The sequence below is a fragment of the Furipterus horrens genome, unplaced genomic scaffold, assembly GCF_987537825.1.
Source record: "Furipterus horrens unplaced genomic scaffold, mFurHor1.1.pri manual_scaffold_11, whole genome shotgun sequence".
Classification (NCBI taxonomy): Eukaryota; Metazoa; Chordata; class Mammalia; order Chiroptera; family Furipteridae; genus Furipterus; species Furipterus horrens.
In genome coordinates this window covers 98923061-98939801 of record NW_028327181.1, presented here as the reverse complement: position 1 = coordinate 98939801, position 16741 = coordinate 98923061, and the positions used below count along the sequence as shown (strand labels likewise).

General features: G+C 52.6%; 1 protein-coding gene across 2 annotated transcripts in view; it reads right to left on the bottom strand.

Annotated features, from left to right (window-relative positions):
* Positions 1 to 16741, bottom strand: part of GRB2 (growth factor receptor bound protein 2) — a 53975-nt gene that overhangs the window by 18646 nt on the left and 18588 nt on the right. Inside the window, exon 1 of one of the 2 annotated variants that reach the window (XM_090290540.1) lies at positions 8858 to 8881. The exons of the other annotated variant lie outside the window; for it this stretch is intronic. Within the exon in view, the coding sequence (XP_090146666.1) occupies positions 8858 to 8866 (9 nt within the window). The 5' untranslated portion in view covers positions 8867 to 8881. Of the gene's footprint in view, positions 1 to 8857; positions 8882 to 16741 lie in introns of those variants that run through there. 2 annotated transcript variants of the gene reach the window in all.

The following is a 16741-nucleotide window of genomic DNA, read 5'->3' as shown; positions in this document are numbered from 1 at the left end:
ACACCTTGTAAACAGTCTCATTATTAAAGCCTCCTCCAATTAGCCAATGTAAGTGTGTCACGTGTTTCCTACCAGGACCCTGGCGAAGTTACCCTCATATCAGTTCCGTCTGTCTTCCAGAACCCTCTGAGGAGGTACTTCATTATACACAGTGACATCTGTTAGCGGGCAGAAGCTTTGCTTCCGACTGGGTGGGTGGAGACTGACAGAGCCTTGCTTTAGGAAGCCCGCCATGCTATGATTAAGGCAACGATGGGGAATGAAGGAGGGTGAAGGGAGGAAGATCTAGGGTCTGTAACCTGGCCATCACTAGACTGGCCACCGTGACTTTCACGAACTGTCCTCTCTGACCTGCACCGGCCTTAATGTCCCAGCGCTCACTGCACTGAGAGCACCGTGCCAGGAAGCTGCAGTGGGACTTTTAAAAAAAGAAGACACCGTCCTTGCCCTCAAAAGTGTTGATAAGCTAAGGGGGCTATGTATGCAAATAAGAAAAAATACATAAAAAGTGGGATAAGGGGAATTGCCGGTAACGCGCTGAATGGGAAGGCACAGCTATGTGCTCCCAAATTAGCTTCATGGTCGATGTAGAAAACTCAATTCACGTCTGGAAGAAACAGGAAAAGGCCCACTACAAACAGTGCAGGGACAGAGCAGACCTGGAGGCAGAGCAACGCAGAGTGTGCCGGCAGGCGTGGTAAGCCACGCCACCTTCTCGTGTATACAGATGCAGATACACACACACACACGTATGTATGTGTGTGCGTGTGCGTGTGTGTGTATACATTTAATCCTCCACTGCTTTTAGAGAGAGGAAGGGACAGAAACATCGACGCTGAGAGAGAAGCACCGACTGGCTGCCTCCCTGTGCGCCCAGACCAGAGACAAAACCTGCAACCTGTGTATGTGACCTGACCAGGAATCGAACCTGCAACCTTTCAGCTACAGGACACTGCTCCAACCAACCGAGTCTCACCGGACGGGCCCGTTTATATTGTGATTGGGGTTCAGTACAGAGGGAACCATTGCTATTTCAGCTTGCTGTCCTCTGCCAGGCCATACACCACAGACACTGTGGCCAGTCACCTCGTGCAGGTAACCACTCCAGCGGCACCGCTCCACCGCAGGAAAACTGCTCAAAAGGTAAGATCAGCCACCCTGCTCTCTGCCCCCTCCACTCCGCTGAGGTGCCACCTGGCAAGCTGAAGTCTTTAGCCTAGACATCTTCAAGGACAGGACTTCCTGTGGGCACGCCTGGAACCTGAGTCTGCATACCTTCTAACCCAGCAGCGCCATCTTCAGGGCTCTATCCTAGGAGAACAACCAGGGGCGTACGGAGAGGCTCAGGGTGCAGACAAACTCCGGGTCGGGGCCTGTGCTAGGCCCTGGGGACACACAGACGTGCTCCTTCCCTGTAGCACGGAAGCTGACTGTCGGGCTGAGGGCACTGCCAGCATTAGGCACAGTAAGATGTGTGACGGAGAACTCAGGGTGCTTCATAGGCCAGCATACCTTGGGGAGACCTAATCTGGTCGCACAGAGACGGGCGCCAAGGAAAGCTCGGCTGGGGCCCTGGGTGTGCGCAGGCCTTAGGTGGTGGGCTTGGGGGCGGGGACGCAGGACAGGACCGAAGGCGAGGAGCAGCCTGCGGAGCAGAGGGGAGACCCGGAGCAGCGGCTTGCAGGTGGGAAGGGGCTGAGCAGGCTCTAGACTGAAACGCTGCGCTTTAGGGGTTATGTGAAAAGCGAAGCCCCGGAGGCCAGAGAGACAAGAGCGGGGCCAGGCTGTGCAGGGGCTCTGATCTGGAGAGTAAGGGTTCTGGGAATTAGAGGCTAACTCTGCTAAGGTCACAATTCTGCTTCTGTGCGGCAGGCATATCTGAGGGGACAGAAGTGGCGGCGGGGCCCCTGTGGTGAGCCGGGCAAGAAGAGGCTCACTTAGACTAGGGGAGGGGGAATCTGAATTCACTGCTCCCCCCACAAGGTCCCTCTCTGTCTGCAGAAACGGGGGACATAGTGCAGGGCGAGGTATCAAACTTCATGCCCTTCAGAGGCTTCTCAAGGTGACATAATGAAAAAGTTAGAGAAAGCTTAATTATTCTCCACTATACTTAGTTACAATCCCACAGTTAGGGAGAATGATCCAATTTTTTGAGAACATAGGAAATGTTTAATTGCTATACAATTAAAAATAGCAACACAAACTGATGTTACTTTTTCACACAACCAATTCAAATAGATACACAGTGTTGAGAAAAATCTTTAGAACCCATGAAAATATTCCATGTTAACTACACACCCTGACCCATGCTTATGCGGTTCCTTACTCTTCTCTCTACTTCCAAACGTGACATCAGGAACCTTATCAGACCCCAAGTACGGACACTGGCGTGAAGAAGAACAGACATTATCAGAACGTGACACTTTTCCTTCCTAGCGCCTCCCTCAGGGGACTGGAGACAAATATAGCTGCTGGGAGGGCGGCTAAGCCAGCGCCCCTCTGCTGCTGCGGGCACGGAGGCCTCGGGCCCCCCCCCAGGCCGCTGCAGGGCCCCGAACAGCAGGCCTGCGGACTGGGCTGGGTGGGCAGCGGAGAACGCCCCCCAGGCCTCAGGCTTCTAGCACCTGAGGAAGACAAACCCAAGACACACCCGGCCCTGTCCCGCCCACTGGTTTTGCTCTCTCAGCACCTGACACTGGTCCCTGGAAAACCAGCCCATTCATCAGAGGCGTCACAGCCTGCGGGGAACAGCGGGCTCAGGAACGGGGCGTAGTGACGCAGACAGCGGGGCTGCCAGAGCCTCCGTTCCAGGCGACGAGAACAGCCGCCTGGTTTCACGGAGCACGGGCAGTGGGGACCCTGTGCACCATGTCAAGACTCTGGGTCACCCCAGACCTGCTGCAGCAACCGCTCTGTGCTGCCTGGAAACGCCCGGGGGCCAGGCGCGCAGCGGTCACCTCTCGCCCACGCGAGCAGTTTCCCGCATCACAGCGGTGACCAGGCATCACCATGGCTGCCTAGGGCATGAATGTGTGCAGCCACAGCGCGGCCTCATCGGACCTTGACAGCCCCGCTCATGGGTAACAGCGTACTGACGTCATGAATAGCCATGCGCAACAGACCTACAGTGCTCAGGCTATCAAATCTGAACTGAATTGAACCAAAATCCCGTTTTCTACAGTTGAACATTCATTGTCTAAGTCATAGTTCACAGCTCTGGGAGAAAAAGGTAAGCTGCTTAAAAAAGGAAACTCACAGTTCCTGTCCTGGATGGCTTTCTGCTTTTCCTAGAGTTTTAATGACCTTAAAGTGTCTCCCCCCACTGGCTTTCTTACATTAAGTCATTACAACTTTTCAAGGACGATGTCAAATGCACGGAATCCCCCTTTCCCTCTTCAATGGCTCTATCATTCTGGGATTTTCTCCCAACTTTTGCCTCGGTGAAATGTGCTGCCTCCCAGGTTTCACGCGTTCCTCATTCTCGGCTTCTGTGACGCCTTCCCGGGAAAGGTGCTTGGGAAGGCAGCATTTGAGTCTTAGCAGGCCTGAAAGCGCCCTGGTTCTAGGCGCTCCCCGGAAGGCTACTTTGACTGGGTATAGAACCCAGCGGAATTCTGAGCTGAATTGCGTTTACCTCCGAATTTGAAAGACAAGATGTTCCGACATTTGGAGTTGTCCGTACAGTTCGCTGGCAGTCTCAGGGTCGTTTCCTCGTGGACACTTGTTTCTTTTTCTAGATGCTTTTAGAGCCTTGTCATTCTGAAATCTGACAACAATGCGTCTGAGGGGTGGACCTGGCTTTGCTCCTTGTGCTATCTGGCAGACCCTTCACACCATCCGCCACGCAAAGCTGTTCCTTTCTTCCTTTTAAAGCACTGACAGGGTCTCTCCTTTCCACTGCGCCAGCCCCTCCCGAGGCATTAACCGTCAGGCCATTACGAGATCTCAGGGACCTCCGGGGCTCCCCGTATGGCCCGGCCCGGTCCCGCTCTCCCAGGCGGCTCTTCTCGTCCCCTCCCCATCTCCCTCAGCCCCGGCCGCCCCTCCTCACCCTTCCCGAGCAGACAGCTCACTTCCTACTTCACGGAAAACACAGAGGCACCGGAAGAGACACTACACAGCTCCTGCCGCAGCTACAGCACTCCCCACACCGAGCCTGCGTCCGCCTTCCACCGCTTTGCCCGCGCCAACCAAAGTCTGCTTCCACGGGAGCGCCCTCCTTGCCTGCACGAGGCCGCGCACCCGGCAGTTCCCCTTTCTTCTGCCCCGTCCGTTTCCTTCTGTCTCTCCGCAGCTTTCCCATCAGTCAATAAAAACGCTGTTATTCCCTCCATCTTGGGGGCAGGGCTCAGAACAGATTTCTTTTAATTTGACTGCCTCTCTTTCCTCCCTTTACATCGAAACTCCTCAGAATAGTTGCAAATATTCCTTGTCTCCAGTTTCTTTCCTGCTGTTCTCGCCCCGACCCTCAACACCGTATCACGGAAGCTTTCGCACAGAGAGCAAAGTTCCAGGAATTTTGCACTGAACACATTTACCCGCCACCTAAATTACACCACGAACAATATGTGCTGTGTCACATGTCTCTCTGTCCACCCTTCCAGCATTTCAAAACTGCAGACATCAGCCCACTTTCTCTAAAATACTTCTGCATACATGTTACCTATAATTAAATTCCAGTTTGCAGTGGGGTTTTTTGCTGTAAAATTTACACACACATCCCCCAGCAAGTCTCCGCGTGCCCATGCGCTCGCTCTGAACCCGCCCCTCCCCTGCTCCAGCTCTCCCCGCGCCCCTGAACCCCTCACAGCCGCCGCCTCCGCACGCGGATCCCTGCCCTCGGCTGCCCCGGCCCCTCGGGAGAGACCGAGGAGACCTGAATGAAGCGTGAGCGTTAGTTCACAGAGGGCATCAGTACTGGCTCACTCACTGTAAAAACCATAGCGCACTGATGTAACGTGTTAATCACACGGGGAACCCGGTGCGGGGCCCACCAGACTCCTTGCATAGCCTTTCTGTAACCCTAAAACTGCTCTGAAAACCAAGCCTGTCTGTCTGGTGAAAGCGAGACTGTCGTTCTGCGCCGTACCTTCAGCTGCTCCCATACCTCTGACCCCTAGCGTGCCCTGGTCGTGTGACCCCCTTTAAAGCTGAAGACGCGTGACCCTGGCCAGGCATCTCGGTTGGTTGCAGCATTGTTGCGAGACGCCAGGGTTGGGGGGTCTCGTCCCCAGTCAGGGCACACACGAGAAGCAACCAGTGATGCGTCAGCACCTGGAACAACAAACTGATGTTTCTCTGTCCACCCCCCCAAACCTATAAATGAAAAGCAAGAACAAAAACAAAAACCCCGAGCCACTCGGGCGGGTGTGGCCCCGCCCTGCAGACCAGACAGCCAGACGGCGACGGGTCTGACGGTTCCTGGCCGGGGCGCGGGCCGGCTGCGGTGTGGTCCCCCGCCAGGGCGTGTGCAGGAGACAAGTGATGGACGCTTCTCTCTCCGGAATCAACTAAAGAAGAAGCGAGACAACTCAAAGGCAGGCAGGGCGCGCTCCTGGGGGTGAGGAGGCCTGACGGCTGAGACCCTGCTTCAGGTCCCTGGATGGGGCCCGGCTGCGGGCGGCCGTAGGGAGGGGGCTGGGCACAAGGCCCGATGCCACAGCTTTCTGAGACGATCCAGCCGCAGTGCTATCAACTGTTGTCCTCAGTGACACTGATGTTCACTGACAACAAATTTCCTTAGTGTCACTTCCCTCTGAAATTACAGACCCTGCTCACGGTTCTTCGTGCTTCACACTGAACACGCAAAACGCCGCTGTACATACAAGCAGCAGAGGGAGGCCACAATGAGCTTAAACAGGGACCAAACAACAACAAAACCACCCACAAGGCAGGAGACGCTTAGTAAAATGCACTAGCTCTTTAAAACTCTAAGGAAAATATTAAATGTAAGTATTTTTTCTAACAATTTAGGAAAATGCAATATGGAATCAATTCATCTTAACAGGCCTGATGGCCACATTTTTCATTTAAATACTTACTTATAGAAGCTGTTTTTCTTCCCCTACACTTACCTGCGAGCGGGGGCCCTAATAACAGGGCTGAATGAAAGGCTGGAGAAGACGGGCTTTCGAGGGCTCCCCTCTGACTGACCCAGCCAACACGCCCATCACCCGGCCCGGGCGCACGGGACCTTCTGGCTGGTGTGCAGGGCCCGCCCGACTCCCCCGCCCTGCCCTCCCGTGACTCCCTGCCTTGGGCTGCAAGCTCCTACAATGCTAGAGCCACTTCAAGTCGCTTCTCACCTGCCAAGATGTTCTCCGGTTTTCAGACGAGGCTTCTGCTGTTTCCCCCGCCCAAGGTGGCAAACTCAAGGCCTACCTCAAGGACAACGCCCTCTCCGCTACCGCTGAGCTGTGTATTGTTGTCATGGTTCTATCACCCTCCTAGTCTCAGTATAGTCATTGTTTGTCTCTTCCAGGAGGTCAAGCCGCCTGAGGGCAGGAGCCTCACCTACTGACTTCAGTGGCCCGAGGGTGTCCACTGGGTGTCTGACAGCTTGAGGTGCCCGCCAGGAAGCACCTGCTGGAGAGACAGGCAACAAACATTTTAGTTTGTTCTCGCTTAAAAGAAACGGTAAGTGATGTCCTAAATGTAAACGAGGAAATGTGATTATTACATAATGAACTTTTATGTCTGGTTTTCTTTTTACTCATAATATGCAAATGCTTTAATAGCTTAAATCTCTAAAGTATGGTTTCAACAGACTGCAGCCACGTGTGTGCATGTGTGTGTGTGCGTGCGCTGCCCTGCCCTGCCTCAGGAAGACGATTCCCGACAACAGTTTCATGTCTTTGGAACAATTCCTGGTAACTGAAAACCCTTTACAGATCAAAGGACCACATGGGGTTTTAGGAGATGTTCCAACCCATTTTCCTATTATAAAGCACAGTAAATGAAGTCACAAATACGGGCAAGGTAATTATCCTATTTTAGCAGGTGTCCACAGAAAGATCCTTAAGAGTCTACACAAACGTCATTGCTATCCATGCAAATCAGGTCGCACACAGCACCAGCTCCCACGGGTCAGCGGATACCAGCATCGCCATGTGTGCCCGCACCGTGGGAAAGGACGGGCATGGAGGACAGGTGCCGGGGGGTGAAAAGGACGCTGCGACCCAGCGGCGCCCACACTGCCGCTCCCCCAGCCTCACCCCGGCCCCTGGCCTGTCTGGGCCTTACACAGACCCCCCGTAAGACGGGCGGAGGACAGAGCCGTAGATGCTGCTTCCTTTTCACTTTCAAGTCAGAACTTTAAAGAAGGTCCGCTGTGCTGTGTACCTGTTAGATGACCTTTATACGCACATCGAGGGGAGGCCTTCCCAGAGAGGGTATTTTTATTTGATAGAAAAACAAACTGGGGCTCCAAGAGGCCGAGCACACTGACTACGAACACAGCTAGTAAAACAAGAGTAAAGCTGCAATATGATTCATTTCAGGTCTGTCTTGTTACAAAAACATTTTGCTAATCTGCACCCTGGAAAAGGGGGGAGCTCCCCAAATTACAGCATGGCAAAGATACAAGGAAGTACTTTTCCTTCAGGCAGCACCAGGACAGAAAAAGAGGCCGAGACAGTCTCTAAGCCATGGGGAGGGAGAGAAATGCCAGGAAAAGTGGGCCTGGACACCTGACTGTCCTCACATGTCAGAACAAACCCTCTCGCTTCCTCACCCGCCGCTCACTGTAGCGGAAAGCGCCCTCACACCGCTTCTCTCACGGGTCTCCGTCAGGCGCGTCAGATGACGGCACATTCGGAGAAGCGCGTCATCAGGGACACCGCCGTGGGGACAGCACCGAGCGCCCGTACACGGCCTACGTGGTGCAGCTCACTGCACGCCCAGGCTACGCAGTCTGCCGCGTCGTATCTGTGCGCTCCGCCCTTGACCGAAATGTCGTTACACAGCATGAGACTGTCCTTGCAAAACAGAAAAAATCTTGATTAAATGTACAAAGGAAATACTCTGAACAGTTTGAGGAACCATCCTGAAAATCATGGGGGAGGTGCTGGTATTTTTTCAGCTTATCTTCCCACATTTAAAGCAAACTCAAAGTTCCCTGATGCAGGGGAACCACATAAATATATATTTCTGAAGCATTACATATGTTCTTGGTCAGTGTTAGTCACATATTACCACCCTCAGACCAGGTTCAGGAATGAGGATCACAAGGAAGGGGCACTGGTATCCTCAGACACACACAGACGCATCACAGCTACTCAAGCAAGGTACCCAGCATTTCCTAGCCTTTCGAAAAAATCGTCAACCCCTCCAGGAAATTCCAATACCATAAACATGTCTATGCATCATATGCATAAAGACAGTACGATTCTGGGCCCTGACCGGTGCGGCTCAGTTGGCTGGCGTCATCCCACAACGTGAAAGGTCACTGGCTCGACTCCCTGTCAGGGCACAGGCCTCAGTTACGGGTTGAGTCCCCAGTTGGGGCGCTTACGAGAGGCAGCCCATCCATAGCTCTCTCTCACATCAATGCTTCTCTCCCTCCCTTCCCCTCTCTCTAAAAATAAATTAATAAGGTCTTTTTTGTTTTTAAGTAGGATTTGGGGATCCAGCAGGTTTTCTAATGTGGTTATCATCACCAATAAGCAACAGACTCAGGTATAGAATGATTTTCACTTTATCTGTGTTCTCAGCATTTTAAATTGCTGGATGTGGGACCAGAAAAACAGAAACAAAAGTTCTACGTGTTGTCAAGTGTCCCCTCTGGCCACGTTAGGTGCAAACGGGCTTCATCCTGCCTTTGAAAATCCTACAGCCGCCCACCCACCCAACCACATACCACGCCCATGCACTTAGCGCCCGGCCAGCTGCCTCTGCTCCCGCGCGGCGCCCGACGACAGTGGCACGTGGGCCAGTCTTCACGAGGGCAGCGAGCCCTCTGCCCCAGCCAGCACCCCCAATGACTAACGTGACCAATGTCGACAGCCAAATGAAGTGCCACAGTGAAACGCTGAAGGCCTTCTCGTCTGCGGAGCAGGGGAGGGAAGAGCAGGAGGCCCGGAGGGCAGATGGGAAGACTGGTCAGAACCGAATTTCATCACCAAGGGAAACAGCAACGGAAACAAAGGCGCCCGGCAGGGCGGGCTCTGGTCACACACACCACCATCTGTGCCTATCACAGGGGTGTGCGTCTGTTTGGGGAGGGGAAGGGGGTTACTTTTCATCACACATCCTGGTCCCTAACAGTAAGAATCAAGACGTTCTTTTTCGAAGGTTTGAACACTTAATTACTTTCTCGGGTCAACAGACGCCCCGATACCCACCCACTAAGTAGCTGCCTGGTCTCCCACTTCCCGACCTCTCGAATCAGCTCTAGTGGGGAGGCTGCTGTCCTTCCCGCTCCCAGTAGTGCCTTCTGCTGAGCTTTCTCTCTGGAATACACTTTCCACTTTTGAAAATTAATCGGCTTGTGTAGAGGACAATGAGATACATAAAGGATCATTATTTTAGGAATCCAAATGTATGATGTAGGCAAAGCATGTTTCATTTGCCAAATGCTTTACTAAGTTTCATTCTTTTTGTGTGTATAAATATATTTTATTGATTAGGCTATTACAGTTGTCCCAATCCCCCCCCAACTTTGCTCTCCTCTGCTCAGTACCCCCCTTCCCTCCAGCAATCCCACCCCCCTTAGTTCATGTCCATGGGTCGCGCATATAAATTCTTTGGCTTCCCCCTTTCCTATGTTATTCTTAACTTCCCCCTGTCTATTGTGTACCAGCGGATTATGCTTCTTAGTCCCTGCACCATTTCCCCATTTCTCCCCCTCCCCCCTCCCAGCTGATAACCCTCCAAATGACCCCCATGCCTATGATTCTGTTCCTGTTCTGGTTGCTTGTTGTTTTTTTTTAGATTCAGTTGTTGATAATTGTGAATGTTGCCATTTTAGTGTCTATAATTTTGATTTTTCCTTAAACGAGTCCCTTTAACATTTCACATAATAATGGCTTGGTGACATGGACTCCCTCAGCTTTACCTTGCCTGGGAAGCACTTTACTGTCCTTTGACTCTAAACAATAGCTTTGCTGGACAGAGTGATCTTGGTTGTAGGTCCCTGCTTTTCATCACCTTGAATACTCCTTGCCCAGGAGGAAGCTGCTTCCCGGCACTCGCCCTGTGCCCGGTCTCCTCACTCTCTCCCCGTATGCCACCTGTGCGCTTCCAGCGGTTGCCCTGGTGCTGAGAAAATTTTGGCAGAAGGAGTTTAAAAAAAACTGGCCTGAAAAAAGACTTGGCCCAGCATCACACTCACGGCAAACAGCAGAGCTGAGGTCTGACCCTGGACGGCCGGGCCCCGGCCTGGCCCTTCGCCCACGCGCTCCGTCTGGCCTCTCGCGTCTCCCTGCCGCGGTCCTTTGTAAACCCACTGGCCCGGGAGCCGTCAGAGCTGCTGTCTGTGCCGCCAACACCAAGGCCTGCGTTCCCACCCGTCCACAGTTCCAAGTGCGAACCAGGCCGGACCCCGCTGCAGGCCAGCCTCCCGCTGACTAGGGGTGCGATTCTACGCAAGTTTAACTCTGTCTCTGGCGATGGATTTGAAAACGCCCCTCACGGAGCTGTGGAGAGGATCAAAGAGCAGACAAAGCACTGGTACAGAGCCCGCCTGCCTCCCAGCATGGCATGAACTCATTTTCTTGTGCACGTGAAAGCTTCCCCTCGGTGAGGTGTCTCCACGTCCAAGTCCATCTCTGTACTCGTCTCCCTACCCAAAGGCCCGGTTACTCGAACGGCAGCGAGCAGTCCACGTAGAAGCTCCCAGTGTCCTGAGCCCGGGGTCACTCAGTTCCAGGACGCAGCCACCACCACTGGTCCCGTCTTACCCTCGCGTCTCTAAACCAGCATTTAGTCAGGAGATGTAGTTCGTGAGCCGCCTTCGCAGCCCGATCACGGGCCGACGGAGCCTTGCCAGCCCCACTCCTAGGCCCCTCGCAGACGAAAGCTACCTCCTTGGCACACGTGGGAAAGCCTGCTGGCCGGCCTGTAGAGAAAACCTTAGAAACGCACAGCTGACCTTTAAAAAACACGGGCCTGAACCGCACGCAGGTCTGCGTGTATGCAGATGGTTTTCAGTGAACTCCCACTGTTTCCCTGACCCAAGGCTGGCAGTGCACTGACGCGGGGGCCAGTGGCAGGCGTCGATCGTGCCGTCTCACGGTGGGACCTTGAGCACCGTGGGTCTGGCACGGGAGGGAGGGGCGGGGCACGGTCCCGGAGCTAATCTCCCACAGGCCCCACGGGACAGCGTGAGCCTTGGCGGAGTCAGAGTTGCACAAGGCTTTTTGATTCTGTGTGTGGGGTCAGTACCCCTAACACCACGTTGTTCAAGGTTAACTGTGTTGTTATATTTTCTTCCTTTTATATCAATTTACCACTAGATATTCATAACGAGTTCAAAATGGGATACAGCAAAGCTATTTAACTTACTTAGATGATCTGAAGCTGGAACAAGGAGTAGGAGCTTAAAGTGCTAGCAAAATTGAAGGTTTTTCCCACTACAAGGCCATGACACAAAGATGTAACATGTTAAGCAGGCACAGATGGCCATATGTTGGCTTGATCATGTTGAAAGATTCTGATCAATCTTCTGCTGAGAAAAACTCCGACTTATTCTTTTGCTTCTTCCAAGCTCAACCGGAGAGCCACAGCGCGGCTGCTGAGGCGGATCGGGGGCTCCGCACGAGCCGGGCCGGGCAAGGGCTGACGGCTCTCGCCAGGGCGCCCCGAGGACAGCACCAGCCTGACAGAGGTGGGGCTTCAGAACTGACGGCTCTAGTGCACCCACGACTCCTGGAAAAGCAGCTAAAACACATGTGCCCCTTGACTTTAAGGGTGGCATTATTTAATCAACACACAAACCATCACCTTGCTAATGAAGCGGCAGGGACACTCAAAATTCCTAAAAGCTTAAAGCTGAGGCTTACGTCAACTCCTGGCGCCAGCGGTTTAAGCTAGACCCCACTAGGATGCAGAAGTGTCATTTGTGAAATATCACACAGGTCACTGACGCAAAAACGTCCAAGCCCCAGGTTCATCACCAGTGTGCACACGACAGAAGCCGGCTTCTATGGGCAAGTGTAAAAGAAGTCCGTGCCCCGTGGACTGCAGCCCACTCCCTGGACCCAGAGGACGCGGCGTGCCAGCGGGAGCTCCTTTTCAGAGGCTCGTCCGCAGCGCCCCCGGTGCGGACTCCCAGGCTGAGAGCGCCTGCGGCACGCTCGCCCCTGCCTCACGGTCTCGCTCGGTCGGGAGCGGCTGCAGGCTGGCGGCAGCTGCGGGGCCCCACAGAGCGGCCGCCCGTCCCAGCCGCGCTGCTAGTAAGGGGTCGGCAAGCATCCCCGGGAACACGGGGGCACGGGAGGAGTCCCCCCAACAGCTGTTTCTAAGCAGAGTGTTCTGGCAGAGCTTGAAAAACAAGAAGAAATTCTTCCTTCCAACCCACCTCGCTTTTAGCAACAACGGAAACTCGAAAACATGGGCTAAGCAGCCTCCGCTTCCCCCGGCCCAGGCCCCGGTGCGGCTGGCTCCGGCACTCTCTCCAGGACTAGGAGCTGTGCAAACTGCACGTTAGGACAAGTCATCAGGGTTCCTGTAAACCATTCCGTGATTTCCCCCCTTGTTCTTCTCATACATCCAAGTAAAGAGCAAAGTTAGGAGAGAAAGCCACCATGTTTAGAACCTCCTTACGTGAAATATTTCTTACACGTGTATATACCATTCACTGAGATAAAATGCCATCCCAACTATGGATGGAATAAATGTCCAAAACCAAAAACTGGTGGGAACTGGGAGTGTTTCTGGGACAAGTAACTTAATACTGGTTGAGTGTTCTTCAGAGCACACGCACAATAACGCTGAATCACACTTTACAAAGACTCACACTTCAACAGAAGTCCCAGAGTTCCTATTTTTGGCCCATGTCACCTAAATAACTGCAAAAACAGCTGCGGCAACGTGAGAACCAAGCCTGACCCGACGGGGCAGCGGGGGGCAACGAAGACTACGACCTTGACTTATACTGAGTAGATGAACCTGGCCTGGGTCCCGTGCTTCCTCCGCCCCGCCGTGTAAAAGCTGACACGTAGGAACCTACTGAGGTCTGGAGAGACAGAAATACGCAGCGGCCCGTGACACCGTGGAGCCAGGGGCAGCGGAGGGACGCCTGCCTGCAGGAGAGGGAAAGGCTTCTGGAGCTCAGGCTGCCCCAGGCAGTGAGGCAGAAGGTACACCAGACGGAAGGAGTAACAGGACTGAAGACAAGAGACTGACAGTGTTCAGGGCACTATGCACTAACTGAAAACCGACCAGATTTGTTTAAATATAGCCACGGAGGTCCACTGGCCTTTCATTTGACAGTACTGGCAAAAATGTTCACCAAAACACTGCGGAGTTTTTCAAGTAAGGATAGTAAATTGTGCAAAATTTTGGTGCAAGTTAACACAAAGAATCAAAACGACTTCACAATGAAAGTAAGAATTTGCCTAAGATTATTGACGTAAAACAGAATTTCGAAAAGACAATAATTATGGTCTTGCTGAATTCACAGGCACGTAGCCTTGCTCTGCGGATGGGCCTCAGACGCTGCGTCTGCACACGTCTCTCGGACCCCGTTACCCGCAAGGACACCAGGACCCAGATTAGAGGAGTCAGCGCCAGACTCGACATCTCACAGGCCCCCGCGGGGCGGCTCCGCTCTCTCCCCAGCTCTGCCCCAGGGCCGCACCTCCAAAGACCAGGGTGACGGCCAGGGGAGGGGAAGACACGATTCCAGGTATTTCAAGGTGAAACCCAGGACACTCTGAACATGAAACAGTGCCATCCGGGTGGAGACTTCCACAGCACGGCTGTCCAAAGAGATGGCCGGCAATGATGTGACCGTCCTGTGTCTGCGCCGTCCAACAGCAGCCGCCATCCGCACACAGCCAATGAGATCTTAAACCACGGTCAACGCAACTGAAGAACTGGAATTTTACTTTAAGTTAAATTAATATAAGTTTCAATGGCCATGTAGGAGCTAGTGGCCACAGTGCTGAACGGTGCAGTGAGTACCAGGCATCTGGGAGGCAAATAATCTGTGATTCGACTTTAAATGTCATTAACATGGTTTGCATGAGAAACACCACCTTCCACAGAAACATCAACTTATTAGCTCTTAAAATCAATTTGTCACTACGTAGGGACTACCAACAAATCAAAAGAACAAATCTATGGCTAAACAATGTGGCGTCCTAGATGAGCTCTTGGAAGAGAAACAATGGACAGAGGAAAAACTAAGGAAATCTGAATAAAGTATGGACTTTGGTTAATAATACTGTATTGATATTGGTTCCTTAATTGTAACGAATGTGTTTTACTAATGTAAGATGTTAATAGGGGAAACTGAATGTGAGCTACATGGGAACTCAGTTTCGCTATATAATTTTTTTGGTAAATCTAAAAATGTTCCATAATAGCTACTTTTTAAAAACCCAAGCGAAAACCGCTCAGCAGAGCTGCAGCCACGAGCAGCTTCACGTTTACCCGAACGAACGCGAGGGCCCTGGCTGAGAGCAGGTGTGGCCCCGTTACCTGCCCCCCCACCCCCACCCCGATAAACAGAAGGCTGAGTGCGGGGCTTCCGTGCTTGTATCTGATAAACACCATTAACTGAGTAAATGCTGTCAGGTCTATGAACAGGAAATCTTGAGCTTCTTCATTTACTTCAGAAATTTTATTTCAAAGGTTTCAGTAAAAGGTAGTTCATTTTCCACTTTCCCGACCACAGACTTGTCAAAACTTGATAGAGACTAACATCTAGATGGTAGCTCCAGGTGTACACCACTCTGGATACACACACACTTGTTAAATATAATTCATATTTTGGTGACGGAGAAAGTAAAAGGCTTAATGAAGCCTTTCCACTTCTGCAGTTACTAAAACACTGATGTTTCAACTCATGAAAAGTTCTAGTTAAAAGAAAAAAGCCCCACTTAAACACACTATTCAATATGTGTACCTACATATGTGTCGCAGAAACCTATTTCCATAAAATATTTCTTCAGAGGGGGCGGTGGTGTCAGGAACAAGGAGTTTGAGTTTGAAGGTACTTACCTAAAGGATCTTTTTACAAAATGCAAAAACGGTGTCCTGACTATTCCGAAGCTCACGCGCACGCCACGCCACAATCAACACGGCTCCCGTCTGTGTTTACAGCCGCCAAAGGCCCTGCACGGCGACCCCCGCCAAGGGGACGTGCCCCGGCCCCCCACCGACCGCTCTTCAGGGTTGACGCTGGGTTCTGCTGACGTCAGAGCCGCAGGTCTCAGCGAGGCAGGAACACCTGGGCAGACAGAGCCTCCACGGGCGCGTCTAACTTACCTCAGAAAACCCCAATGCCCGCGTCCGACCACGTGCGCCTCGGCCGCAACACCCCGCCCCCAGCACGGCTCTTAGAACCGCGTGTCACTGAACACGGTACGGTGCGTGTCACAAACCCTGTGCATTAGGCGCAGCGCCTTTCCCCCAGGAAGTACTCAGTCATGCGTCTGATTACTGGATACGCAGTCGCAGGAAGTCTCCAGAAGTCTATCATGACACACTCAAGACAAACATGACTAACCAACCAGACCTAAGGACCCCTGCAGAACTCCCCTCCCCACAACAGCAGAACAAACATTCCTCTCAAGCACACGGACCATACGCCAGACAACAAAACAAGCCTCAATGAACTTAGAAGAACTGAAATCACCCGACGTATGTCCTGCAGGCAGAGCGGAGCTAGAAGAGAAATCAACAACAGAAGGAACTCTGGGAAATGCACAAAGATGCGGAAATTAAACTTGCCCCTAATAAGCAACGGGTCAGCGGAAAAATAACAAGGGAAATGAGAAAACATTCTGAGATGAATGAAAACAAAAACTGCATATCCAACTTTACGGGATGCAGGCAAACCAGAGTTTAGGAGGAAATTTATAGCTGTAAATACCTATATTAAAAGGAAATAATTTAAATCGAGGTTGATATTGTTTTTAAATATATAAAACCCAAACCCAAAAGCAGGCAGCACAAACATGACTTTTCACCGGGTTACCTGAGAGCCTGTGGAGGAGAAGCACGCCCTTCCTGCGAGGCCTTCCACACCCCACAGGAGAGCAGTGCAGTGAGGGAGGGACCACAGAGCAGTCCTGCACCCCAGGACACAACGCCCCCAAGCTAACGGCTGAATCTGAAAAGGACGTCTCCGGTCTCAAAGGGCACCAGCCACTCAGGTGCTTAAAAGACAGAGAACAGGCTCTGACCACAGAGCACGAGCTTCCAAGTCACTGGAGACGTGCAAGTGCTGGTTCTCGCTACACCAGTAACCAAACTCAGGAAGCGAACCATGTTACCCTCGGGGAGACCCCGCAGGGCCGCGGGTTCCGCCGGCAGCACTCGGGGAGGACGATCACCGGGCAGCTGGTGTGGCAGCACTGGCACAGCTTTTGGGAAAAATTCACACCGATTTCAGGCTCCAGCCAACGCGCTCACCCAGCTTTGACAGGTGACTGTGGGACACCCTTAATCACGATGATCTGCCTGGCCCGGCTGCAGAGAAACCCTGAGCACTGCTTTCTACAGAGGCTCAGCACACGCACACAGAACCCACCCTCCGGGGCTGAAGGGCCTGCTAACCTTCGTGATTCAGCTT